Source organism: Archocentrus centrarchus, chromosome 9 (assembly GCF_007364275.1).
Source record: "Archocentrus centrarchus isolate MPI-CPG fArcCen1 chromosome 9, fArcCen1, whole genome shotgun sequence".
In the NCBI taxonomy this organism is placed as follows: domain Eukaryota; kingdom Metazoa; phylum Chordata; class Actinopteri; order Cichliformes; family Cichlidae; genus Archocentrus; species Archocentrus centrarchus.
Genome location: NC_044354.1, coordinates 16137316 through 16164950, shown reverse-complemented (window position 1 = coordinate 16164950; position 27635 = coordinate 16137316). Strand labels below are relative to the sequence as shown.

At 42.3% G+C, this 27635-nt stretch overlaps 1 protein-coding gene across 1 annotated transcript; it reads left to right on the top strand.

Annotated features, from left to right (window-relative positions):
- Positions 1-17797: 17797 nt before the first annotated feature.
- LOC115786153 (hyaluronan and proteoglycan link protein 1-like) lies at positions 17798-26222 on the top strand. Its single transcript, XM_030738199.1, has 4 exons — positions 17798-18080; positions 22564-22899; positions 24213-24515; positions 24632-26222. Exons 1-4 carry the CDS (start codon positions 17990-17992, stop codon positions 24919-24921), a joined length of 1020 nt encoding a protein of 339 aa, XP_030594059.1. The 5' UTR covers positions 17798-17989; the 3' UTR covers positions 24922-26222.
- Positions 26223-27635: the final 1413 nt, after the last annotated feature.

The following is a 27635-nucleotide window of genomic DNA, read 5'->3' as shown; positions in this document are numbered from 1 at the left end:
ATGTTAATTTTACACACCACAGCATATTGCTTTTCTACAAGAGTTTGTTTGCTGCGAGTTCCCATTTCTAAGGCAACATTGCCTCACTTACTATCCTGGGTTTGTTTGTGTTAGCATTATGTTACAATTAACGTCAAAGTGGATTAAAGCGAATAAACAGTTATACGTTATGTCTTTTATTACATTATTTTATTACATACTTAATGTTTTGTCTTTGTTCTGGTGCACATCAAGTAATTAGGGAAAGGGATTCACCAAGCATTTCTTGACTTTTATAGAGCAGGTGATGTTATATTTGTCATATCTGGGCTAAACCAAGCAGTGGGGTTTTCTTTTGTTTGTTTTATGGATTATGGAATCTTTCGTTGACAGTATTTGTCTTCGCAGGTACCCATTAGCTGTTTAAATGGTCTAGTGATGGGCTAGTGATGGGTTAGTGAGTGTTACATGATTCTCAGATGTTCATGTTGGTTTCTAGGTTTACTGGTTTGAACTATTGGTACCAACTAAACCAGGGTGTGAATTGACAGCTGTATATATAGTCAGGCAGGGGTTACTTCAGATGTTATTATGAGCCAGTTTGTGGTGCTTTTTGTTGTTGTTGTTGTTGTTGATTAGGTCTTAGTTTCACGTGTCACGGACAACACTGTAACTGAAACTACTCACTTCTGGTAACTATGCAATCGGTCAGGACAAAAGTATGTCATCTTAGAGAAAATCTTTGATTTTGAGACTTTATTCATTACACTCACACTCATTTTTTTGTTATTCATTCATTCTTTCTTTCTTTCATTTTTTGTTTTAGATTTATATTTCATGCTGCCTTGTTTGGGTAAACACAACGCCATTAAATGCTTTTGAGCAAGGAGGGGACAGCGTGTGTTACCTTGCATGGGAATATAAATCAGCATGTAGCTCAGGGTGAGACATGGGCTGTGATGATGACACCAGCAATGCTGAGTGCAAAATGAGCTTTACAAGTATCATTCAATCCAAGGATTATTTCCTGTCAAACAGCAGTCTGTTCAGCAGGACTGAGAAGAGAAGAGGAACAAATTTGTTCCTCTCCCTTTTCTTCACTTTTTCACACTGCTTCCCCACACACAAAGGATCCACTGTGTGAGGAAATTGTGTGCAGCAGGGAGTGAGGGTGGTGTGCAGAGAGTTGGATCCGGATAGATGGGAGGGTCTGTGTTTTATGTCATTGCACTGTTGGCTGAAGACGTAATTATCAATAACTAGATGGGCACTTGAAGAGTGTAGTCCTCCAGCATGGCAAATGTCCGATTAAAAAAAAAAGAAAAAAAAAGTAATATAGTGAATTGAATTTGCACTAAAATGTAATAAAGATTTCCCTTTGCTCATGCTCTTTCTCCCCACCAAATTTCATTAAATTCAGATTTTTGAGTAATCTTAATGAAAGACAGATGGACAGACAGACAAACAGTAAAGACGTCCGAACCAACAGCATTAAACACGTAGCACATACTCAACTTTTACCATGGGTGGAGGAATAACTCAAAAGAACAAGTAATTGTTTTTTCAACAATGAAACAAAGAAACAGTCAGGGATCGCATGCATATTGATTGCCTGTAATGCAGCCTCAAAATCAACTGGGAGAAACAACAGTTCGTGTTGAGTTTAAAAGCAGACGTCCTCCTACATACTACATCCTATTTGTACTGTATGTGGCACTCATTTGCAGATAAAAGATGGATGTAGTACTTTCAACGAAGATAAGGCATAAACCTCCAACTAAACAGCATTTATCAGCTATGTCAGTTACAAAGCTAAGATTGTAACTAGTCAAGATACTTGCTATAAGAAATTGCTATAATGTATTCAACACATGCACACCGATTTAAATGAATGAATTCATGCAGATTTTTAGAGCGTTCTAGACACTGACAGAGTTTCCTAAACAGCTACAGAGTTAGTGTTCAGCAGAGAAATAGAGATCTGCACTCATCAGTTTTTCCCCTGTGTTAGGCTCCCTTGATAGGTTTTATGTCTAATCGATTTTAAATGAAGGAACTGCGCTGGAATAATTCCAGGTCTTTGTTAAACACAAGCCAAGAACCAATCATACAGTTTAAATTGTGAGTATTTTTCATTCACTGGATGATTGTTCCTTCAGCTTTTCACTTGGGGAAATCTGTGCACGGTGCTGTTGGCTTTGTAAACATTCTCACCCTCAGTCTCCAGAAGCATAGAGTATCTATAATTTTACTGAACTGCCAGCTTAGGAGTGATTTACATTATTTCACTTCAACTCTCACTTGGTTTTCCAGCTGTACTGTGAAGAGACTTACTGGTTCTACTGGTTAATTTAATATGTTCAGCTTGTTTTCCTAAATACCAATAAGTAAATTAGTAAATGAGTTGGTTAGTTCTGGCTTTACTAATATTTCGCTTGCCTTTTGATTTTCTGTGCTGCACTTTGAATGACATCATGTGTTTCCAATCTGCAAATGGATGGAAAAAAAAACCTTTTTTTCCCCAATTGGAAACAGACCCCATTGTACAAAGCTGCTGTCCTGGTTTATTCACCTTCACAAAGAAACAAGATTATCCTGCTTTTTAAGGCACTAAACAAAGATCTGGCTGAAGCTGATTTTTGTCATTTATTCACAAAGCTTACCGCACACAGGTGCCTATGTGTCCCCACCCTTGTTCTAGGCTAGAGCTTGGGTTGAGACCTTGAAGTCTAGGTGTGTTGTGTGACTTTTTATTGCACCTTAAATCAGCCATGAATAAAAAGCATATGGGGCTCAAGTGCTGGCTTCTTGGTCATTCAGTAAATCACTGACGGTGCAATAATTTGCCATCCACCCAAACAGTTTCCTGATACTCCAAACCTTAGTAACATTTTATGCTGAATTTTCCTCTCAGTTAAATCCCTTTTGACCATATTCTGGCATCCTACTACCTTGTGGCTCAACAAGGTTTTTCAAAAATTACTTTCTCTTTTCTTTCTACTCCAAGTGAAAATCTGTATAAATTCAATAAACTATGTGAAAATCATTGTATTGCAATGAAAGGAAATTGAATTAAAAATTGTACGAAAAACTTAACCCTCATAAATTGTTCTCAGCTTTAATTGTGTGTAATTTTTGCAGTTTTACACATTTCAAGTGGCATAAAACAGTTCAAGAAGTTTGGGAAGTACAGATGAGTAGCAATAAAAAATATGACCTGCAGCAGCAATTAAAGAGGGGTGAAGTGGCAGTAGCTACTTAAATGACACATCATAAGTCACATGACTTGTGTTTTTGCTATTTTTCCAAAAGATAAATGCCAGTTGAGCTCTACTAAATTTCCCACTGCAACTAAATTCTTTCATTGTGCCAGTGTGGCATGTAAACACATCCCAGAAAGCATAAAGAGGAATGTGTGGGCTGCGGCAACATACAGCAATTACATCTGGGTTTCCATGCCTCCCTCTTGTTTATCTTTAGGTAGCTCTTATGTGGAATTTACAAATGGGTATTATGTTATTTTATGACCTCAGGAGAGATTTTGCATGTTACACTGCATTTTAACACGCATCGTGCAACTGGGGACATTTTATTAGAAACGTTGCGTTCTCTGAATTAAACACTTTGAGCACACCAGGTAGTGTTTGACTACTATAGTGCAAACAGACTGTTAATACTGAATACATAAATGTAAATACTACTTCAAATATTCTTCAGAACTTTGTTGAAAAATAGAAAGCAAGTAAAAGAAACCGCAAATGTTCCATTGTCAGTAAAAATTTTAAAGAACACACAGACGTGGCACTGGCACAACAGGTCTCTACTATATCAATGACAATTTTCTCAAAGCTTCCCCATTTCCCAGTCCTTTTAAACAGAGAAGGAATGTATGCTCACATCCTGGTGTGTGATACTGTAGTGTGGAAATCTTCATGTGTAACATAATACATCAGTGCTCTCAATCCCACTTCTTATGGAGGGATGTCAAATCCTCAAAGGCAATAATAATAATAATAATAATAATAATAATAATAATAATAATAATAATAATAATAATAATAATTATTATTATTATTATTATTATTATTATTATTATTATTATTATTATTATTACATAGTACAGTGCCACTCAAAAGTTTGGACACACTACACTTCTCCAGTCCAAATGACATTCTGCTGTCACTGCTGTGGATCCTCGTGGTGTGGATCAGTAAATCAATGTCTTGTTCACTCCTGGCATACAGCTTGATGTCATCATCCATGTAGAGTTGGTGGCTGATGTTCGGTCCATTCCATAGTCGGCATCCGTAGCCAGACTTGTTTATGATCTGGCTGAGGGGGTTCAGGCCTATGCAGAACAGCAGTAGAGACAGAGCATCTCCTTGATGGTGACTTGAACAGTTGGCTAGAAGTTGGCCTCTAGTGTTGTTCTCCACATTTCCATTGAGTTCTTGATGAAGGCTCTTAGGGTCCTGTTGATGTTGTATAGTTCCAGGCTCCACGTGTGAGGCATTGAGTCATAGGCTTTCGTGTAATCAATCCAGGCAGTGCACATGTTGGTCAGTCGGGTCTTACAGTCTTGAGTGACTGCCCTGTCTACCAGTGGCTGGTGTTTTGCTCCTCTGCAGTTACTGCCAGTTCCTTTCTGGGCCCCGTTCATGTATTGAGCCACTGCAATGATGACTGAACAGAACATCCATGTTGTACTGAGGCAGGTTATTGGTCAGAGTTTGGATGGAACTGGTCCCTTCTAGGGTTCCTTGGGAATCAGGACTGTCCAGTCTTCGGTCAGCCATTGCGGGCATGTCTTATCCATTAGCAGCTGATTCATTTGTCCTGCCAGGTGCTCATGGAGCACAGTTAACTTCTTTAGTCAGTAGGTGTGAATCATGTCAGGGCTTGGTACTGTCCAGCTCTTATGTGAGACTCTTTGCTGGATGTCTGCCACTGTGATAGTTACTGGCATTCAGGGAGGTTGCTGTAGTGTGCTCATAGATCCACTAGCCACTAAAATTGTTGTTGTTGTGTTGCAACCTTCTCCCATATGCTCTTCCAGTATTGCTCCATCTATAAACTTGGTGGAGGGACTGTTTTCATGTTGTTCCCCTGCCAGTGAGTACAGTTTGGATGGTTCAGTGGAGAACATCTGGTTCATTCTCCTGGCTTCTATGTCTCTAGTGTACCTCTTCAAGTGGTTAGCCAAGGCTGTTGATCTTTGCTTGGCAGTTTCTAAGGCCTAAGGTATGGACAGCTTGTTGTACTTCTTAAGTGCCCCTTTTTTCATCATACCTTTCTACAGCTCTGATGGATGGCTGACTTTCCTCTCTGCTGCCTTGACCTTATTCATGAAAGAAACTGCTCCTTGTGGCTGTTCATCTTATAGCCATGCATCTCAAGGATCACTGTTGCCATGATAGACATCAGCTGGTTGGTTTCAGTGATGGTTGAAGAAGGGATTGTCCTACTTTTAGGCTCACTGTCTTGCCCAAGGACAGTTCGATTACTGCAAAAACAACTCTGCCCTCTAAGCCCCCGCCACACCAAACCCTATGAGCTATCTTCACCATCTAGGTAAAAAAAAAAACAAACAAACAAACCAAAACATAGATTTAATAAATGTTCATAATAAATATCAGTTTCCAGTAAATCTTTTATTGATGAAAATCATCACATGTGCTTTCTGTAGTGATCCATGTAGACACAATGATTCAATTCTATCACGTCGATTAGAAGTTTAATTGTGGTTGCCTACAGCCAATATTCAGGCAGTCGGTGGTGACTAATCACTCTGGACATTATGAATTACAGCTGTGAAGTGACATAAGTGCTTGTCAAGTTTTGTCACTGTGGGGACTCTCCCACAGGTGTTTGCCCTACAACCACATGGCCCAACCCACTGAGAGCTTGGCAGCCAAGTACAAGAAGAAGTCTAGCAATCAGATGCAGATAGGAGATGAAGGATACAGAAATAAAACAGTAACAAATGTTTCTGAAATTGCTAACAAACAATGTCCTCTTAAGGCAAAGAAATCTTAGGTGTGCTGTATTACAGGTAATAACAGGGGTTTTATGCATCATTGTATCTGAAAATTTGCCAGGATCTCAGGACAGATATGGACCTGGAAAGGTTTGAGGATTTCAAAGGGAACAGTTTTAGTGAATAAGGACTGCTTCAAGAAAAATTAAAGACCTCATTTCAGCATTGGCTTAATAAAATGTAACATATAGCATGTAACAACAGAGAAGAAAATTATAATATGACATTACAATATCTACCCAGACACCAGTATCAGACATCAATCACAAGTTAGATAATATAAATGTCAAGTTACATCTCAGTGTTTTTTGACCTCTTGAGATTTGAAGAATCACTCAAACGTCATGAGTTTCTTAACTGCTGCATTGTGGTTTATGTGTTTCAGGTCCAAAACAGCAAATGGACGACTTGTCCCAGCACCCAGGCAGAGTTCTGTTATACTTCTGTAGCCCGGATGGAAAAATGGGGATTAAATAAGCTTAATTCCTTTGGTCATAAAAGCAAAGTTAACAGGAGTGTAATGTACTTTGCATATAATGTGTATTGTGTAATGGAAGAGGAATAATGTTATGTAAATATAATGTTTTCTTACAAAGTTGCTGAATGTAACAGAGCTAACACTCTTAGTTCGTATTTTCTGAGTGGTCAGTGAAGGTGGTCTGTGCATGTCTACCTGTTGTATTTGGCTGGGTGTGGTGAGAGAGGAAGGAGAGGAGAAGAGAGAAAAACGGAGAACGGACGCAGCAGTGTTGGCTCGGAGCGCGCTAGCACACGATAAACTAACAGAAGGGAACTGACTAGTAAATACTATCCAGTGACTGTTAGTAGGAGGCGTTGGGAAACCGCCTGCCCGACAGCTGTGCAGCCGCAGACGACGGTGATTCAGAGCGAGGCATCAGCATCGGCGGCTAGCAGCTAACGGCTAGCAGGAGCTCGTCGTGGTGACGAGCGCCATCTTCTTTGCCCTGTCGGTGGCGAGTGGTGAGCGGAAACAGACTGCAGACGAGAACTGGTTGACTGTCGTCCGGAGGGGACGAGAGGGTGAGCTGGTTCGCAACGCGGAACTGTAAGTCAGACGTTTCTGGTGCAGCTATCGGTGAGTGAAGAGGAGTTTCGCCACTGTGCTGCAGCACGCATCAATCAGGCCTGCAACGTTTGTGTGAATGCGAGCGTGTGTGTGGGGCCCATGTATGAGTACTGTTAAGTGACTGTGTATATTTGAATGACTGAGTAGTCAGAATTAACCCTTATAAGCCTAATCCATTCGAACTGATTGGGAAAAGCAAAGGTTGAGTTCAATATTTTTACTGGTATTATAAGAATACAAGTGTTTTAGTGTTTCATTTGTGTCTTACATTTTGCATTTAAAAGTGTGGTTTTCTATCTTGCGTTCACGTTCAGTAAATGTTCAGTTTTGGAGTTAAAGAGTCATCTGAGTCAGTGTTATTTTAAATAGCGTGTGATTTAAGTTTCTTAATAGTCATCACATCATTGTCCACAAGTGAACCTTCGTGGTATCCACTTTGCATCGGACCCACACCCCACCTAGTTTGGTCAATCCTGGGGTTCCCGGTCAGAACACAATATAAAGCGGTGGGGTGCTACATAAAATGGAGGCACCGCTGGGATAAATGCTAATATTAGTCTACCCTTGTTACTGGCTCAGACAACTCTTTAAGTAGAGATAATCTGAAATGAAAATAAGCTATAGGTAAACTCGGAGGAAACCAGTAAGCAGACTCTGTGTAATAGAAGGGAAATTGGTACACCAGAGGGATGGCACAGTTACGGCATTGGTGTAAAGGAGAGGGCATTAACCCTACCCATGCCATTCTGCTCAAAGATGTTCCCGAAGACACTGAGATTGAACGCATAGAAGGAACTCTGCAATCCATTAAAGTTCTTGGACGTGTTAAAGTCAGAGGACGCATGTACGATCCTCAGAGTCAATGTTTGACTGTACTGTGTGAATGCAGAGAGAAAGTAAATCCCAAAGCTATTCCCTTAGACATCCTGCCGGAAGGTAGTAATGCACCATGGAGAATTGTTGGATATTCAGAGGAGGAGGAAGGGTCAGCTGACCAAGTGCTCGCAGAGGACTTGCAGGTGCCACCAACAGAGTTAGGCCCTGTTCCACCACTTCAGGCCTCTACTCCGGAAGCTATCATCAGAGCTGTGGGAGATCTTCTGCAAAGCACAGCCAAGCCGGTAAGTGATAATAGCAACTACCGGAGGCTACGAACCTTCTCAGGGATTGTACCTACTCCCCCAGGAGAGGAGCCATTGGAGAACTGGATATTGCAAGCTCGTTTGATGATAGAGGAATATGATCGGCCTGACAAAGAAAAGAAAATGAGAATAATGGAAAGTGTAAAAGGTCCTGCTCTGGAAATATTGCAGGCCGTCCGCTTTAATAACCCAGAGGCCACACCCCAAGGGTACGTGGATGTGATTGAGAACACATTTGACACACCAGAGACAGGAGAAGAACTGTACCTCTCATTCAGAATGCTATGCCAGCATCCCAGTGAAAAACTTTCTGAGTTTCTGCGAAGGATGGAAAGATCCCTGAACAAAGTAGTGAAAAAAGGAGGTCTGTCCCCGACTTCCATAGACAAAGCCCGCCTTGATCAACTCATTAAAGGAGCCACAAGGTCTGACATGATGTTATTAAGTTTGCGTTTGAGGGAGCGAAGAGATAATCCACCTACTTTCTTGCAGCTGCTGAATGAGGTGCGCATTGAAGAAGAGTATGAAGCCTCCCGCCGTAGACTTAACCCCACAAAAGCTGTGCATGTCAAAAGTGCTACTGTACCCACAGGGGCATATGTCCAGGATCTTAGAGCTGAGCTCCAAGACCTCAAAACCCAAGTCAGTGGGCTCACGGCTGCGTCAGGGGCTCCATGTGTCCTTTCCCTTGAGTTTCCACCCACGGATGAGGCAGAGCCCAACAGCTTGGAAGAGAACAACAACATTCAAGCTTTAAAGAAAGAAGTGGTGAAACTAAGAAAGCAGATCTCAGTTATGTCTGTTAAATCCAGCAAAGAGACCGTAGTGTCACCACTCCGTAACCAGACTTCTCCCGTGCGCATGCATCAGAGAGCTACGGCACTCAGAGATCCCAGTGACTTTTTCTGTTATCGCTGTGGCGAAGATGGGCACATTTCCACCAAATGTAAATCCCCAGAGAACTACCCAAAAGTGATACAGAAACTCCTTCATGCCCAACGGAAACTGAAAGCAAGCCAGAAAGCTCCTGGTAGTGCAAAAGAACAAACTACCACAAATGTAGGGGTCAACCGGAGCGCTGTGAGTGTACACACAGCTGGTGTCCCAGAAGGACTCGTAGGGCCACCCTCCACTGCCTGTGTGAAGGTGGATGGCATAACCTGCACTGCCCTATTAGACAGCGGGTCTCAGGTAACGATAGTTTTCGACAGTTGGTATTCAAGGTACTTGCCTCATGTGCCTCTCCAACCTGTCACTGGTTTAGATATTTGGGGCCTAAGTGAGTCAGAGACCAGCTACCCCTACCGAGGCTACATCCAAATTGAGTTGGAGTTGCCTGGAAAGACCCAAGGGAACGTGAAGGCTGTCCCAGTTCTTGCTTTAGTGTGCCCAGATCCTCGTTGCTCAGATACCATACCTGTTCTAGTTGGCACCAATGTTCACAAAATTAGACCTCTGTCTTCAAGTCAGAAAGAGGGGAGCCCAAAAACTGTTCGCACCAGCAAGGTGAACGTTTCGCAGTCTCAGCCCTTACCTACCATTAAGTACGAGTTGCCTACAGATGATGACTTTCCTGTAGCCGAAGTAAAGTGGACGGGTCCTGGACCACTGGTTATTCCGGCAGGGAAAAACCATATAGCCATCTGTAAAGTCAAAGAAACACACACGATCGGAGACAGTATCCTGATCACAGAACGTGCACCTTCACATGCTCTTCCCCCAAGTGTGTTAGTGCAGCCAACGGTGTTGTTCTCCAAGACCCTTGACAAAGACAAGTTCTTGGTTCTTATGCGCAATGAGTCCCTCAAAGCCACTGCCATTCCAATGGGTACTGTGGTTGCACACTTGCATGTGGTGGATATAGTGACTGACATCCCTGGCACACACACAAGAGCTTCATCTCAGCTGGACCCATCACTGTTCGACTTTGGGGATTCCCCTATACCAGCTGAATGGAAAGAGAGGCTGAAACAGAAACTTGCAGAGAGAAGTAATGTGTTTTCAACCGACGAGTGGGACGTTGGATTGGCTAAAGGAGTGCACCATCATATACGACTAAATGACGACACCCGCTTCAGAGAACGGTCTCGCCGTGTGGCCCCTGCTGATCTGGATGATTTGCGCCGTCACCTTCAAGGACTACTGGCTGCAGGAGTAATAAAGGAATCAAGGAGTTCCTATGCTTCACCCATCGTATTGGCACGAAAGAAAACGGGGAAGTTGCGGATGTGCGTGGACTATCGAACACTGAACCGCAGAACTATTCCTGATCAGTACACCATTCCTCGAATTGACGAGGCCTTGGACTGTTTGTCTGGAAGCAGATGGTTTTCAGTCCTGGATCTGCGCAGCGGGTATTATCAAATTCCAATGGCAGAAGACGACAAGGAAAAAACCGCTTTCATATGCCCTTTGGGATTTTACCAATTCGAAAGGATGCCCCAAGGGATAACAGGAGCCCCAGCAACCTTCCAGAGAGTAATGGAAAAAGCGGTTGGGGACATGCACATGCTTGAGGTCATAGTGTATTTGGATGATTTAATAGTGTTTGGAAAAACCTTGGAAGAACATGAACAAAGACTGTTCAAGGTCCTTGACAGACTGGAAGAGACTGGACTGAAGTTGGCAATAGACAAATGTCAGTTCTGCAGACCTCAAGTGACATATGTGGGACACATAGTGTCTGAAAATGGTATTGCCACCGACCCAAGCAAAGTGGAAGCAGTAACTCGCTGGAAGCAACCCACTGACCTTCCATCACTGCAGTCATTCTTGGGGTTTTGTGGGTACTACCGTCGCTTTATAAAAAACTACTCTATTCAAGTCAGACCACTCACCGAGCTCTGCAAAGGTTACCCACCCACTCAGAGAAAGAAGAAAACTGCTAAAGTCCCAGAAAAGACCTATTACAGTGTAAATCAACCCTTTGGAGATAGGTGGGGTCCTGCTTGCACAGAGGCTTTTCAAAAGATTAAACACTGTCTCACAAATGCACCCGTTCTGGCTTTCGCCGATCCATCCAAGCCCTATGTGTTACACATAGATGCCAGCCTTCATGGTTTGGGCGCAGTACTCAATCAAGAACATCCTGAAGGTTTGCGACCTGTGGCGTTTGCTAGCCGAAAGCTCAGTTCCTCGGAAAAGAACTACCCGGTGCACCAACTTGAATTCCTGGCGTTGAAATGGGCCGTAGTGGACAAGTTTCACGATTACTTGTATGGTGCTCAGTTCACGGTGAGGACCGATAATAATCCCCTCACGTATATTCTGACCACAGCCAAGCTCAATGCCACTGGTCATCGTTGGCTGGCTGCCCTCTCAACTTACGATTTCACTTTACAGTACCGACCTGGAAGCACTAATATTGATGCTGACTCACTGTCACGCAATCCTCTGCCATCGGAGAGCCCCGAGTGGAAAGCAATGCCCCTCGACAGTGTCAAAGCCCTCTGCAAGCAAATCTCCTGCAGAAAGTCGGCAGGAGGGAACATGGGATATGCCGAGTCATTAGGGGTTTCCCCTGAGGCACTCCCAGAGTGTTTTGTTTTCCCCACTCGATTGGACCACAGTGCTTTGACCCAGATAAGTAAGGCAGAACTTATTAAAGCACAAGATAATGATCCAGTGATTGCTCCAGTCAAGAAATCTGTGAATGGAGAATTCCTGTTTTCACCAGACAAGGAGGCCAACTCAGAAGCCGTACTGCTTCAGAGAGAAGCCAATAAGTTGGTGATCCGAGATGATCTGCTTTACAGAAAGGTGCAGAGGCAATCTGGTAATGAGGTATATCAGCTAGTGTTACCAAGGGAGCTGGTTGCCATGGTTCTGAAGTCGCTGCACGATGAGTCCGGTCATCTAGGAGTGGACAAGACTGTTAAAGTCATACGGGATCGATTCTACTGGCCCAAAATGTGTGCAGAAGTAGAGCAGTACATAAGAAACTGTGGTAGATGTATCACGCGTAAAGCTCAGCCCCAAAGAGCTGCACCATTAAACCAGATTACCAGTAGCGGACCACTTGATCTGGTATGCATAGACTTTCTGTCCTTGGAACCAGATTCCCAGGGGTATGCCAACATCCTTGTAGTAACCGATCATTTTACCAGATATGCCCAAGCTTTTCCGGCCAAAGATCAACGGGCGTCCACAGTTGCCAAGATTCTCTGTGAGAAATACTTTGTGCACTATGGACTTCCGGCACGGATACATTCTGATCAAGGTCGGGATTTTGAGAGCAAACTCATTCAAGATCTTCTCAAAATGTTGGGGATTCGGAAGTCTAGGACAACGCCCTACCATCCTCAAGGAGATCCACAACCAGAGAGATTTAACCGTACGCTGCTGTCTATGCTCGGAACCCTAGATCCGAAGCAAAAGCAGAAATGGGGTCAGAGTCTCAGTCATTTGGTGCATGCTTACAATTGCACTCAAAACGAAGCAACAGGGTACTCGCCCTACCTGCTCATGTTTGGCAGGGAGGCGCATCTACCTGTGGACATCTGTTTTGATGCCCTGGATGAGGATCGAAAGAGTTTGTCACATCACAAGTACGTGGCTAAGCTGAAAGCTGATCTGCGTCAAGCATACCACCTCGCAACACAAGCATCTGACAAGAGTCATCAGAGAAACAAGAAAGCTCATGATAAACATGTGAAAGAGCAGACTCTGGGAAAAGGAGACCGAGTACTACTGAGAAACTTGGGTGTTACCGGCAAACACAAGTTGAAAAGTAAGTGGCGACCTACACCATATGTCGTGGTGGAGAAATTTCCCAACCTACCAGTCTACAGAGTAAAACCTGAGAAGGGACTGGGGGTAGAAAAGACAGTACACCGCAACCACTTACTACCGATTGGCTATCTAGTGAGACTGCCAAACGACACTGAGCCCGAGTCATTTCAGACACCGGTCACAAGATCCCAAAGGAGACTCGCAGCGACCAAACAAACTGTAGATCAGGAATATGCCATGTTCTCATCAGAGTCTGAATGTGAATATGCAGGCCCATCACGATCATTACATATGGACTGTGAGAAACTTCTGACACGACCAGGACTGTTGTTGAGAGACCGAGGCCAAGGTCAAGCCCCAAGCGTAGTTCCTCTTGAAGTTTCATCTCCTGAACTGGAGGAGGGTGACTCAACTCCAGAAGCTCTCGACTCCCCAAATCTGCTTCACAACTCTGAGGAAGGTACAGTTACTGACTTACAGGCAGTAGCAGTGGAGAGGGAGGTGCTACTGGAAGACAGGGACCCTCCAACGGAACGCACAAAGAGAGTCAAGAAGCCAGTTGTCAGACTGAGTTATGATGAACTGGGAAGACCATCTGATCAGCCCTTAACGGTATTGAGCCAGGGAGTGCTGGTTGGAAGCGGCACGTACAGAGATTCACGATGCCACCCCTGCCAGACCCTCTGGTGTCACCCTATGGCCTTATGCCCTTCCTGCGTTAAATTGAATCTCACTAGACAGTGCATGGAGATTCAAATTAGCTAAGCTGTTGGTTTGATGGGGACATCAAAACATTCTAGAAGGGGGAGGGTGTAGCCCGGATGGAAAAATGGGGATTAAATAAGCTTAATTCCTTTGGTCATAAAAGCAAAGTTAACAGGAGTGTAATGTACTTTGCATATAATGTGTATTGTGTAATGGAAGAGGAATAATGTTATGTAAATATAATGTTTTCTTACAAAGTTGCTGAATGTAACAGAGCTAACACTCTTAGTTCGTATTTTCTGAGTGGTCAGTGAAGGTGGTCTGTGCATGTCTACCTGTTGTATTTGGCTGGGTGTGGTGAGAGAGGAAGGAGAGGAGAAGAGAGAAAAACGGAGAACGGACGCAGCAGTGTTGGCTCGGAGCGCGCTAGCACACGATAAACTAACAGAAGAGAACTGACTAGTAAATACTATCCAGTGACTGTTAGTAGGAGGCGTTGGGAAACCGCCTGCCCGACAGCTGTGCAGCCGCAGACGACGGTGATTCAGAGCGAGGCATCAGCATCGGCGGCTAGCAGCTAACGGCTAGCAGGAGCTCGTCGTGGTGACGAGCGCCATCTTCTTTGCCCTGTCGGTGGCGAGTGGTGAGCGGAAACAGACTGCAGACGAGAACTGGTTGACTGTCGTCCGGAGGGGACGAGAGGGTGAGCTGGTTCGCAACGCGGAACTGTAAGTCAGACGTTTCTGGTGCAGCTATCGGTGAGTGAAGAGGAGTTTCGCCACTGTGCTGCAGCACGCATCAATCAGGCCTGCAACGTTTGTGTGAATGCGAGCGTGTGTGTGGGGCCCATGTATGAGTACTGTTAAGTGACTGTGTATATTTGAATGACTGAGTAGTCAGAATTAACCCTTATAAGCCTAATCCATTCGAACTGATTGGGAAAAGCAAAGGTTGAGTTCAATATTTTTACTGGTATTATAAGAATACAAGTGTTTTAGTGTTTCATTTGTGTCTTACATTTTGCATTTAAAAGTGTGGTTTTCTATCTTGCGTTCACGTTCAGTAAATGTTCAGTTTTGGAGTTAAAGAGTCATCTGAGTCAGTGTTATTTTAAATAGCGTGTGATTTAAGTTTCTTAATAGTCATCACATCATTGTCCACAAGTGAACCTTCGTGGTATCCACTTTGCATCGGACCCACACCCCACCTAGTTTGGTCAATCCTGGGGTTCCCGGTCAGAACACAATATAAAGCGGTGGGGTGCTACACTTCTGCCTCAGCCACCCTGGCTGCCTTTCAGTCAGAGCGCACAGATGGCGCACAGAAGAGCCAGAGGAGCCAAGTGAAGGTGTTGATTCAACCCATCTCAGGATCTGTTGACAGAGAATATCCATGACAAAACATAAAATGAAAAAAGGCCCTTTTTGTTTCTCCCTGATCTGATATGGAGGGGATGACTGTGAAACGCCAGATGTGGGGCGTCAAAGAGGCTCTGCTAACGTATCTGCATATTGGCTTTTTCGTCCCACCCAAAACCTTTTAAAGTCCAAGTTTTTCACTTCTTTGTTCCACTACCAAGAGTGAGCAGCATATTATCCTCATGTAAACTTCTTCTATCTCCTAATCATGTGTCATACTGTGCAGATAATAAGGAACACGTGTTTGGCGGTGGCTAATGTGAATATGTCTAACATGGGTTAACCCATTCTTGTTCAGCTTGACCTTTTCCTGTCTAGTGTTATGGGGAGGTTTATATAAGAGACTCCCAAGGGTCCTAACAGTCACTCTTTTGATGCTTTGTGCTATCCTGCCTGCCTGTCAGTGCCTTCTTTGGCCAGGATCCAAAGAAGTGCTATTTGTTAACATGAATTCTTGTTAACAAATAGCAGCCCATGACTCTGGACCAGGATAAGTGGCTGAAAATAGATGGATTGATGTAAGGAAGGAAGGAAAGGATGGAAGGACGGAGAAATTTTACCACCTGGCTAAAGCCTGAGAGTGCAGCCTACAGAGAGCCAGCTGTGAATGTGCTCATGGCCCAGAGACCTGGCTCTGACACAGCAGACCCACGCATTCTCCACAGGACACCTAATCCTGCAAGCTATACAGATGCATTTGTATTTGCATATTTTTAAGCATCTGCATATACTGAAAAGATGTTTTATGCTTTTTCTTTCTAGTATGCTGCAAGTAGGGGTTCACTTAGAGTGTTATGTGTCGGTACATTTTCCAGCACTGAATATAAAAGGTCTCAGTTTGGAATTCAGATCTGTTTTCTGTATCTCCTTTAGGACAAACAAGGGAAAATGTATTTATCCTGAAAACAAATTTAATGTCTTTACATGACTGAAGAAAATGTCTTGGTTAAAGACCTTTTACTTGGATCCTGAAAATGAGTAGAGTTTGCACGTTAGCTGCTGTGCCTCAGCATCTGCCAAAATTGTAATGCATTTGCCCACAAGCCTTGTAAATCATACAGCTCCTTCAAACCCAGAGCCACACTGTAGATCTCAAAATTATGTTGGCCTTCTAGATGCATGATGCTTTATTATGCTTGTACATTTTAAGTATATTTGAATTGATCTGGAGCCTAAACTATTTAACACATTTTGCTGACTTTTCTGGTTTTATGCATAATGCCAATGCTGACGACAGCTCCTCTTTTATTTTTTGATCAGCAGGACTCGATGGGAATATTATAACAAAAAAATCAATTCTTTCAAACATGCGTACTAGATTATTGTCACAAATAGCCAGTTGATGGGAGGTAAGGGCTTTCCTACTTACTTACAGTTTGGCCAAAAAGTCTTTTACAGATTGCACTGGCTTTGATATCCTTTCCTATATTTAATCCATATGATACAGGTGATTGCAGCGCTCTTTCAAGCTCAAAGTCTGCCTCACACTGGGATAATGTCTAAACCTAAGTTCACTTTGTTCAGTGGCCCTGTGGCAGTCTTATGTAACTTGTTTTTTTGCCTCTGTGTTGAATAAGAGGATCCAATCTAAGCTTGGAGATTTTGATTACTACAGTTTACACCACAGTGTACCCTGCTGTCATCTCTATGCATGTGAAGGACTGACAGATGGGGCAGGCTACAGAAAGAAAGCAATACATAGTTTGGGATGTCCCATCTGTTATAATTCTAGTATCAGAGAGGTCCAGAGAAGCATCTGCAACATATTCCCCTATTCCTAAGGCTTTACATTTAGGAGCGAGCACACAGGCTATCTTCGCTCGCGGCTGGTCACAGAGCCACATTTTACCTCCCTAGTGCTTCTCCGAATGCTCTGAGGTACTGCTATCTGCCCTGACAAGAACATCAGAGGAGACTGAGAGAAACATGCTCAGACAATTTACTGTAACTATGGGAAGGGTCTGTTTTAGCTGACTTTGTCTTACATTCTTAGTTACAAATGTTTAGTTCAAAAGGGAAAAGAAAGACAGGAGGAGGATGACTTTGTACATAAAAGGAGCAAAGGAGGTTAAAATAAAAGCATCACTCACAGGGAGATGCATACATCACTTTTTATGACCCTTTAACATTTAATGGGCTTGCATCAACTCTATGTAACTTGCAGGTCATCATCGCAAGTGCTTTTCACATCTCTTCACGGGCAGACAGATGTTATCTGGCCTTTCATAAAGTTTAGAGTTATGCATGACTTAATCACTTAACTTATATTTAATTGAAGGCTAATAAACAGACGATTCAAAACAAGTAAATCAGAGTTAATGGACCAAAAGCATACCTTGGATGCAAGTCCTTCAACAAAGGATGTCATGAAAAAGAGTTGTTATATTTTAAGGCTATGTTTTACTTGCTGGTGTAGCTGTTGTATTACAAAGCACGCCACAGACAAATCATTGAAGATTCTCTTGTATCTAATGTACCGAGCCTCTTGGTAATTATCAACAGGTTAATTGTCCGGAGTTTGGCGCTATCTTTCTTTCTCCCAAGAGAAAGGAGGGAGGTTTTTTTCATCTAAAAAGTGGCAAAGGGGGGCTAGTATAGAGCTTATGCATGGTGATGGGCTGAAGGGAGAAGGAGTGGTCTCAACCATGCTGTGCTACAATAAAAGGCACTTGTCTGGACCTCAGAGGAGCCTAAACTTTCCAGTAGCACCACAGGCAGCTGCTGAGCAAACAAAAACGGAAAGGGGGCAGCTAGATTAATAAAATTAAAAGACAAGAAAAATTGTTTAAATATTTACATCTTAGATAAGATACATTTTAATTACTAATATTTTGTTTAATTTTCTTTGGTGAAGGGATCCCTTTGAGGAAAAAAACAAAAGAGAGAGAAAATGATGAGGTTGCTGTGCATCACTATACTCTTCATGACCCTGGCTGGCAGTGCGTACAGTCAAGAGACAACCCCTCCCTCACTAAAGAGAGGTAAGATTTAAAAAGATGTCAAATATTTTAACATGTGTGCCTATCATTTTTTTTATGAATGCATGATTTTGCATTAACGGTGTGCAGGAAGAATAAGTAAAGGGCGGTGAGCTGTCTAAGCAACCTGGGCAAAGTGGTACCCCAGCAAAGGCTTGTCTTATAACAGCGTCATTGTAGCAGTAGGTAACAAACCCGTCTCTGGGGTAACACTCACATAGACACAATGTAACTCACCATTAAACTCACTGACTTGCTGCATACAGACCACCACAGCATGGACTGGCTGGTGAATAAATTACCCTTGTTATTCACAGGGACTTCCTACCCACGCCACAGAATGACTAATACCAGTGGTTGTACTCCTAAAATAGGTCACAAGTGCTGCAGTGGATGAAATTGGGCTACTAGTGCTTGTTCCTTTTTTTTTGCTTTTGGATGTAAATGCTGACTATGATGTGATTTATAGTGTTATTATTCCCTTTGACTGACAGTATTTGTTTCAAACACAAAATTAAAACTTACTATCAGAGAGCACCTGCACGCCATCATAATGCTGTTGTAATTTCAAATTCACACCTGCCTGCAGATTGACACCATTTGATTGCTGCTCCCCATGCAAGCTATAAAATACTGCTAGATCTACTGCTGCAGAGAAAGAAAAAAGGACTTGCTAGATGTCCTCATGTTATATGTATTGACTGATATTTAATGTGCTTTCAGCATCTCTGCAAGCTGACTCAGTAGATGTCAAATTAGGAATGTCTCAGCCGTCTCTCTCTTCCAGGAGCAGAGGAAATGGCTCATCCTTGAGGACGAGAGTTTCACTCTGGGAACAGAAATTATGGGGTTTTTTTTTTCCATCCAAACATTTAAATTTTGCGAGTGACGTCACAAGAGTGTGTTTGTGTGCGCGTTTGCATGTTTATGTGCTACTCGAGCATTTGTATGTGATGTCATTGCCCGAATTATGTAAAAGCATTTGCTCAGCTCAGGCCAGCTGCCATTGTTCCATACAGCATATTTTATTAGCCACATGAGCCATGTATTCTCTCTCTGCTCATGGGGAATTGCCTGTCCTTATACCTACTGACTTGCTCTGCCACTGGGAGCTTTTGGAAATCAGCCATGGTAGCAGGCAGCCTGACAGGAGCAGAGTTAAGATTAATGACCCACAGCCAAATGTATAGAGCCCCATGCTGAACAGCAGCCAAATGACTCTGTCTTTTCCTGTGAAGTAATAGTCTGTTAAGTCTAATGCTTACTGTGGTTGTTGGTTACTGAAGCCTGGCCTGGTTGCTACTGGGGTTGAGTGGGGAAAAGGGGTGAGGGCTGAGGTGAAGATGTGTTTAGGGTAGGAGATGAGATGTTCGCAGAGGCATGTTTGATGGTATTGATACTGTTTTATTAAGCTTGAGAAAAATTTCACAAATCACCGATGGCAATCTATGGTGCATGTCCACTGATGTTTACCATGTGCACGTGAGCGTGTACACACACTTCTTGTGTTTGTGCTTGTTTTGCATGACAGAATACAGGAAAGAGCTCATTGGCATACATGTGTAGGAGCTGGCCTGCTGTGCTTATCCCAGCTGTGCTTGTTAATTCTTTCTCCATACTGACACAAGTGGGCCAGCAAGAGAAGAGAGCAACACTTTGGGATGTTGGAAAGCACCCCTTGCTCTGCTAGAGGGTGTGGCACAATGTGCACATGCAGATATAAACATGCAAGCTGTGCTCTGTCGATTTCCAGCCTTTCAAAGAGGGGTTTTAAGCCAGTGTTGATCATTTAGTAATTTCAAGCAACTTCAAAAGTTCAGGGGTTACAGCATAACAGTGCAAAAGAATACACGGGGCACTGAGTGGATCTAGATCACTGTAAATATAATTTACAGTTCAGTGTTGTAAAGAAGCAGCTGGTTCTAATCACGTTCTAAAACTACACTTTACAGAGTGAAACTGAACTGTGCTTGCTAATAAAATGGCAGTAGGTCTTGGCTGCAGCTGTTAAGCTTTTTTTTTATTGCACTACACATGTTCATTTATTATTCTGTCCTACACATGTGTTCATTTAGTTTTTATTTCCTGCTGCACACTTGACAAAATTTTCAGGCATAATGGTTCCGTATTACTTGACCACCAATAAATGTGACAATTTGGAACCACCTTGGGCCTCAAAGGGTCACATACGATTTGAGAATGTCTAAGAAAAGAAAGGTTTCCTTCTCTTCCCAGAAGGATTACTACCTGCAACTGAATGTTGCTTTATATGTGCAGCATGTCTAGTATGGCCAGGGCCACATTCTCCTCTGGGATATCTGTCTAGAGGTAACCGCAGGAGAAGCTAAAAGTCAGGAATTGCTTCAACATGCTTCTTTCTCTCTGTGATTGTAAGTGTCAAGGGTGCTCCAGAATATATCAATAAACACAAATTTATTTACCAGTACTGTGCTTTCGTTTAATATCAGCAGTTCACTCAAAGCTCTTGTTATTACATTGTAATCGTACTGCAGTATCTAATTAATCTGCTCCACACTCTCACATAGGTGGTCTTAATTTCTTAGTTGAACAGTGTTTCCACAAGGCATTACAATGAAGCCCTTTATTCTGTAGTCTAACAATTTCAGACATCACTGCTGGATGTAATTACATCTGGTGAGTCTGTGTTGACGTTTGCATCGCGCTTTGCCAGAGCTTTTGATGAGCAGTTTAGTCATCCTGGATGCCTTAGGTTTCAATCGGATTTTATGCACAGTGCTACCAATGCAGAGAATTTACGAGGCACCGAGAAGATGTGAGTCATTTCTCTCTGACAAAACAGGCAAAGAGGAATCTTGTCCAGACACTGGCAATTAGAAGTGGCAGAAGTGTGTTTCCTAACTCATAAAATACCTGGCGTCTTGTTAACCACTCAAGAGGCAAGCGAGGCAGTGGGTGTGGTGATTTGGTAATAGGCGTAGTAATTGGCATGTGCAGCCTTACAAAAGAAATGAGAACATGGAGTGTAAAGTGACGTAAGGTGGGACTGAAGGGTAGATTAGGTCTGTCAGCACTGGCTTTGCTAATTAATTCCTTGCGCGGGAGTTCTCAATTCTAATGATCAGAGAACCACTCAACGAACTCTGGACACACTTCCTCTGCGTGGACTGTGACAGTTTCAGCAGGCCTTTGACAAGAAGTTGATTCAGTGTCACTCTACTGTGAGTGTGTGTGTGTGTGTTGGGGGAAGCCTGTGGGTTGAGCAGAGTCAGAGCCAGTGTCTCTTTTCATTTCCTGTAATAGCCATGTGGGAAATGGCTTCCCGTTGAAGAGCCAGAGACACAGTATTCCAGTCATGCTCAGGTGTGGCTCCTCAAAGTGAAGCGTCTCAACATAAATGCTGGCATCCTCAGTCAGAAATCAGAAGCAGACTAGTTTAGATGCAGATCATCCATACTGAGTAAACAAGAAAAGACACACAGTAGCTCAGCTTTTCCAATGAATACCACAAACTTAAACAACAATGTTGCTTGCGTATGAATACAAGTAAAGAGGAAATGGATTTTATCTTATGAGTCAAGTCTTGTGCATTGCCTCTTACCTTACTGTGCTTCTGTTTCCAAGTTAGATTGTTAAAAGCTTAAACTGTGGTGTGTTTATGGGGTGTGGATGGGGGTGAGGGTGTCGGCGGTCCTGTCTGCATACATTTATCTAGTGCTCGTTATTGTCTGGCACAGACAGCCCCCCACCCTCGTTCTTGGCTGGGGTTTTAACTAAGCAACTCCTGTGAGGTCTAAAGATAGAAGATGGGAACCAGTGGTGAGACACAGATGACCTGTCATTTTGAGTTAAAGGGTGGCCTAGCTTGGACAGGGAAGATAGAGAGGGTGTGCACAGAGGAAATAAGTAAAAGAAATAATGATGACAGCTAGATTCTGTATTTTGTCAACAATATTATCTGCTCACTTTTCCTGTTATTTATGTGCCTGACATACTTAACACAAATCAGATGTAGTGGATGAAAGAAAAGCACTTCATTTTGTGGGTTAATGCTGAGGAACTAAAGGCTTATAAATGTAAGGACTGACAACAGCAGGAAGGAGACTGAAAAAGGATTACTGGCTTTCAGGGCTGAGGACTGGCTGGTGCCCAATATTACATTTAATAAACCAAACAGACTCCAGACTCTTCACTAGCTTTGTGTGAGGCAATGCTTCAGATGGTGCATTTATATATTACAGTAATACAAACAGTATAGACATGCCAAAATATGTAGTGTAGCCATTATATTAAAAAGGCAAACAATTAACATGTAACAAAGAGGGCAGAAGTGCAGAGGGAAGAACCCCAAAAAACATTTTCTATTTCCAAATTTGCAAAGCTAAAATGTAAAAGGAAATCAGTACATAAAAAGTTATACAATCATTTTTTTTTTAATCCAAGTATCATAATTCTGATCAAGACCAGACCACAGAAAAAAAATATATCATATTTTCTTCTTTTCTAGTCAAGGTTTCTGCTCAACTAGGTGACAACATCACCCTGCCCTGCAGGCTCTGGTCCTCAGACAGTGGATCCTTGAATGTCCGGATCCATTGGACCAAAGTGGAAGATGATGAAGCAATGAATGAGGATGTTCTGCTTTCAATGGGATACCACAAGAAGACCTATGGGAGCTTCGACGGTCGGGTCTTTATGCAGAACTCTGACAGTGAAGACGCTTCCATAATAATTACTGCAGTCTCCATGGATGACATGGGAAAATACCAATGTGAGATCATGAACGGGATTGAAGAGACAGTGCAAGAGGTCATCTTGGAGGTGCAAGGTGGTCTGATAGATGGTAAGTTCTGTTTTATTTTGTGTTTGTTACTATTTCCATAGTTAATTTTAGGGATGGGCAGGAAGTACCCAGCTGAAAATAATTATGATTTTTTTTTTTTTTTCACTAATCATGAAATGCATTTGATAATGTATTATTTATTTATTTTAAAAATCTGCCTTAGCATAGCATTCCTGATCTGAATTGTACTAATGTGTAAATCTACTTTGGAGTCCTTTCATTTGCCACCTCTTATTGGATTAATGCAGTTAAAGCACTTTAGAGTGTTTTAATGCAGCAAAACTGAACACCTAGTTTGCATAAGATGATCATACAGAGGTGGCGTACAATTAAGAAGATAGCAAAGTCTCATCTCTTGAGACCACTGGAAAAATCGCTGCAAGCTTCTCTACCTGAACTACTAAAAGGTCGACATTTAAAAGCATCCTGCAAACCTCTGTATTTGTAGCGATATACATAGAGATATGGCAGTGGTCTGATAGTAGCACAGCTATCAAGGAGATTTGGATTATTCTTCTTAACAGAGATTCTTCTGACATTTTCTCAAAAGCTGTTGTGAAAAAAGATTATTTGAAATCAGTCCACCCCATCTCTACTTGGTTACTGTGCTTTGACTGTGCCACCATACAAAGCAGATTTTCTTACATTCTGTAGAAGATTTATTTCAGTAGAAAGGGTCATCATCCATATTTTTGAGCTTCAGCTGGTCAACAGCCACTCTGACATCATGGCTTGATATACTTGGATGAACTGTAAAAACTGGAGGCAGCAAATCAGCTCCGAATCACAAATCTCCCTCCCTTTCTCCTTTTCTGCCCACTGACGCCGCACTCCATGCACCACGTTCCACAAACTCATGAACTAAGATGTTATGATATTCCACTGATTCTTTAGCAGTTACTCTGGGCCTTTTTTTTTTTTTTTTTTTGCTGAGCTTTCTGCAGTTTTGAGTCAGCTCGGAGCCCCTTTCTACAGAGAGTAGCCTGAGTACTAAATCGTCTCAATTCATATGTATGGCCTGATCAATAACTAAACTCTCTGGGATTACGTTTAACCTTTTCCAGCATTATGTAAGTGCAGTCAAAGTAGCTCTAACCTATCTGCAATATTTTTCCTGAGTATGTTTTGAAACTACAGCATGGATGACTGAATGATATTCAATACAAACAAGAATAGAATAATATGATTGTAAAAGCTATTTTTTTTTCTTGAGACCTTAATTAGATGGCATGTCCTTTGTATTCAGAACTTATCCTTAATACTAATATCTTAAAACATTATCATGATAATTTCATCTTATCTGCCCCATTCAGGTGTAGTGTTCCCATACTCCCCCCCTTTGGGCAGATACAACCTGAACTTCAACGATGCCGTGCAAGCCTGTGAGGACCAGGATGCTGTGATTGCCTCACATGAACAGCTGCTTGAGGCATGGAAGGGCGGTTTGGACTGGTGCAATGCTGGATGGCTGAATGATGGCACAGTGCAGTATCCTATCACCAAACCCAGGCAGCCTTGTGGTGGCTCCAACAACGGGCCTGGCCTCAGAAACTATGGACGCCAAGACAAGAAGATTAGCCGATTTGATGTGTTCTGCTTTGCTTCTGCATTCAAAGGTTAGTTTATAAAAAAAATATTTGTCCAGGAAGCACAATGACCACAAAGATCAATGTACTATATATATAGTACTGCAGTTATTAGAAATATTCTTGTTTGCTTTATCTGCTCTCAGGACATCTCTATTGGCTGGTCCAGCCTGAAAGGCTGACCTTCTATGAGGCTGTGCAGGCATGCAGAGACGACGGTGCGGAGATTGCCAAGGTTGGCCAAATATTTGCCGCCTGGAAGATCGAGGGCTACGATCGCTGTGATGCTGGCTGGCTGGCTGATGGAAGTGTCCGCTACCCCATCTCCAGGCCCCGCAAGAACTGCAGCCCTACAGAAACAGCAGTGCGTTTTGTTGGGTTTCCTGACAAGACGGTGAAGTCCTATGGCGTGTACTGCTACAAGGCTGATCAGTGAGGGGGTAGATAGGTCTAAAGAAGCCATGACCACCAAAGAGCAGCAACAGCCACAACCAGTAAAATCAACAATGAAGCAGATAAGCTTTTGATCTAACCTAGCATGAACTCAATACCTTTCTGAAGCTGTAATAACCCTAAGAAAATATACATGCATACATCTTATACCCACCTAAGCATTGAGAAAAATGATTTGTAGCTATTGTGTTTTGTATTTTTTTATGCTGGGCTTTCGTTGGTTTTACGCAGAGTATTAAGTAAAGGTCTGTTGTGTCAAAGTATGACTAATGTGACAGAGACGAGGTTAGAAGGTAATGGTCAGCATCATCTGAGTTCAGTTTGTCTCCCACAAATGATTAGATTGATGAAGCTCAAAATTTAGTGCAAAGACGTGCATCTGCAGCTGAAATGAGCTGCATTAAAATTCATGTTCAGGTACTCGATAAAAAATAAAATATCACATATTTTTGTTCTTGACAAAGTCTACAGCTATGGGTACCTGTTACACTGTACAAAATGATCAGCTGCAGTTAATGTTTGCTTTTACCGTCTGAAACTGAAAAAAAGCTTTTCAAACAGAAGAGCTGTGATGACATTATTTGCCAAGAAAATGAAGGTAAATGTTTTGGTCTGTTACTGTTTTTGCTGTGGAAGCTTCTATTAGAGCCATTTCCAGGTACAAAGACCAATATAATCTAATGCAACGCACTCTTTTGTCCTAACAAAATGTTTTTACATTTTAATGATGTTTAACAATAGTTTATTTTATTTTTGTTTTTCTAGCATGTGTGGGGTTTTTTTTTTAAGAAAAAGAACAGATTCAGTCTCATAATTTCTCTAACATTATTTGGATTCTAGCTAAGACATTAATTCAGATTAGCTGCAGATATGACTCTCCAACAAAAGAGTGATATTCCCAAAAAAAATCTAATATTACAGCAGTTAAAGTATGACTATTAAATGTTTTGTTGCACATGACCACTGGCACAGTCACACATATTCATGCTGTGAGCTGCAAATTTCAATTGGTATTCTGTTTTTTTAACAGGTCATTTTATTCTGATGATCAATCACACTCTCGGTGTGAGCTGATAATTAGAGGTGCAACAAAACTTTTCTAATCCTGGATACAGACACACTGCATGTAGAGCACATGTGATAATGAGGTGATGCATTGTTTGTAATAGCAAAACTCAAATTGAAATTTGCACATGGAAAAAAAAAAAGGCGATGTTGTATCTTAGCACCATGTACCTTTTCAAATGAAGCTGTTTGAAATAAAGAACACAATTTTTTAATCCATTTTGAATCTCATATGTTCCTTTTTAACAACATTCCTTTTTTTTCCCCACAGGAGTAAAATCGTGCATTATGGGAGATGTTGGAGTTTAAGCAGAGACCTAAATGGGATTGTTTAAGTTGCCAAATCAGAGGCCATGAATCTGGCGTAAAGCCATGTCACCGAAAGGGCTTAAGATTAGACTCTCCGCACATTCATTTATTCTTTGCCATTTTTATCTTTAGTGCCAGGCTGCCAACCCACCACTAAGTCAGACAAAGGGAACAGTACCACAGTCTTTAAGAGGCTTGTGGGAATCTCTGGGAATGGGGTCAGATTTAGGTGGATACAGCAGGGAAATGCTAGACAAATGTAAATATGTGTGATCCATCTTAGGAACCTTTTTTGGAGCTGTATATATATATATATATATATATATATATATATATATATATATAAAACATTTGGCATAAAGGTGAACTTTTCTTTGGGCCTCTGGCTGGGTTTCTTTAAGCAGACACTCAAATCAGTGGGCAGTCTATGCTCAATGAGCAGTGACAATGAACCATCATTGTCGCTGTCTTGCAGGAATCATTTGGTTGGCTACAACCAATCAAATGCAGTGCACTAGTCTAGCTACTTATCTACATACTACTGTAAATGCTTGTCAATCAGAATTTCTGATCTGCATAGTATTGAGTGAATGATATACTTTAGTCTGAGGTGCCTGCCAAGCCCAAGAAGTCAGTAAGCGCTAGGGAGCATTTCATTTCCAAAATAAACCTATAACTTCTGCTAAAGCCCAGTGAGACTCAGACCCAGAGGTAAAGTTTTTCCGCTGATCAGCCATGAGACATCTGCCCTCCATGAGGCAGGACTGCAGGTTTGAGTCTCACTGGAGCAGCCATTAATCACAAGTCATGTCTCCTCTAATGACAGAATTGGCACTCACAGTGAAAAATGCAGCAACCTTAACTTACACAAAGATTACACTGACCAACCTGTTATTACTCAGGTAATGGTGCTCTGTGCTATAAGGCAGGAACAATGTGAACTCCGAGTGATTATTGCTGCATAAGGACGGGCTCCCAGAGTAGCAGTGAAAGGTAATGTAGTCAAAACGTTTCTGATTTTACACCAAGGGAATTCATGTGTTTCCTTTATGCACCACCATGTAGACACAAGATGTTTTTCTAGAACACCACCTTTAGTCATACTATTCACTAAAAAAGTACCGTGGTGTACTTATGCAGGTCCACAGTTCTGACGCATCAGCCTTTTCTGCATGGCATCACTTTCCCCTAATCCAGTTTTAGCTCAATATGTTTGCTACAATCCACACTGCCACTTCCTCTCTGCTCCCCCTGGATGTACCAACTGTCTACCAACAGGCTTGTAGAGCATGTCTGATAGGTTTTCCACAAGTGTGTGATTTA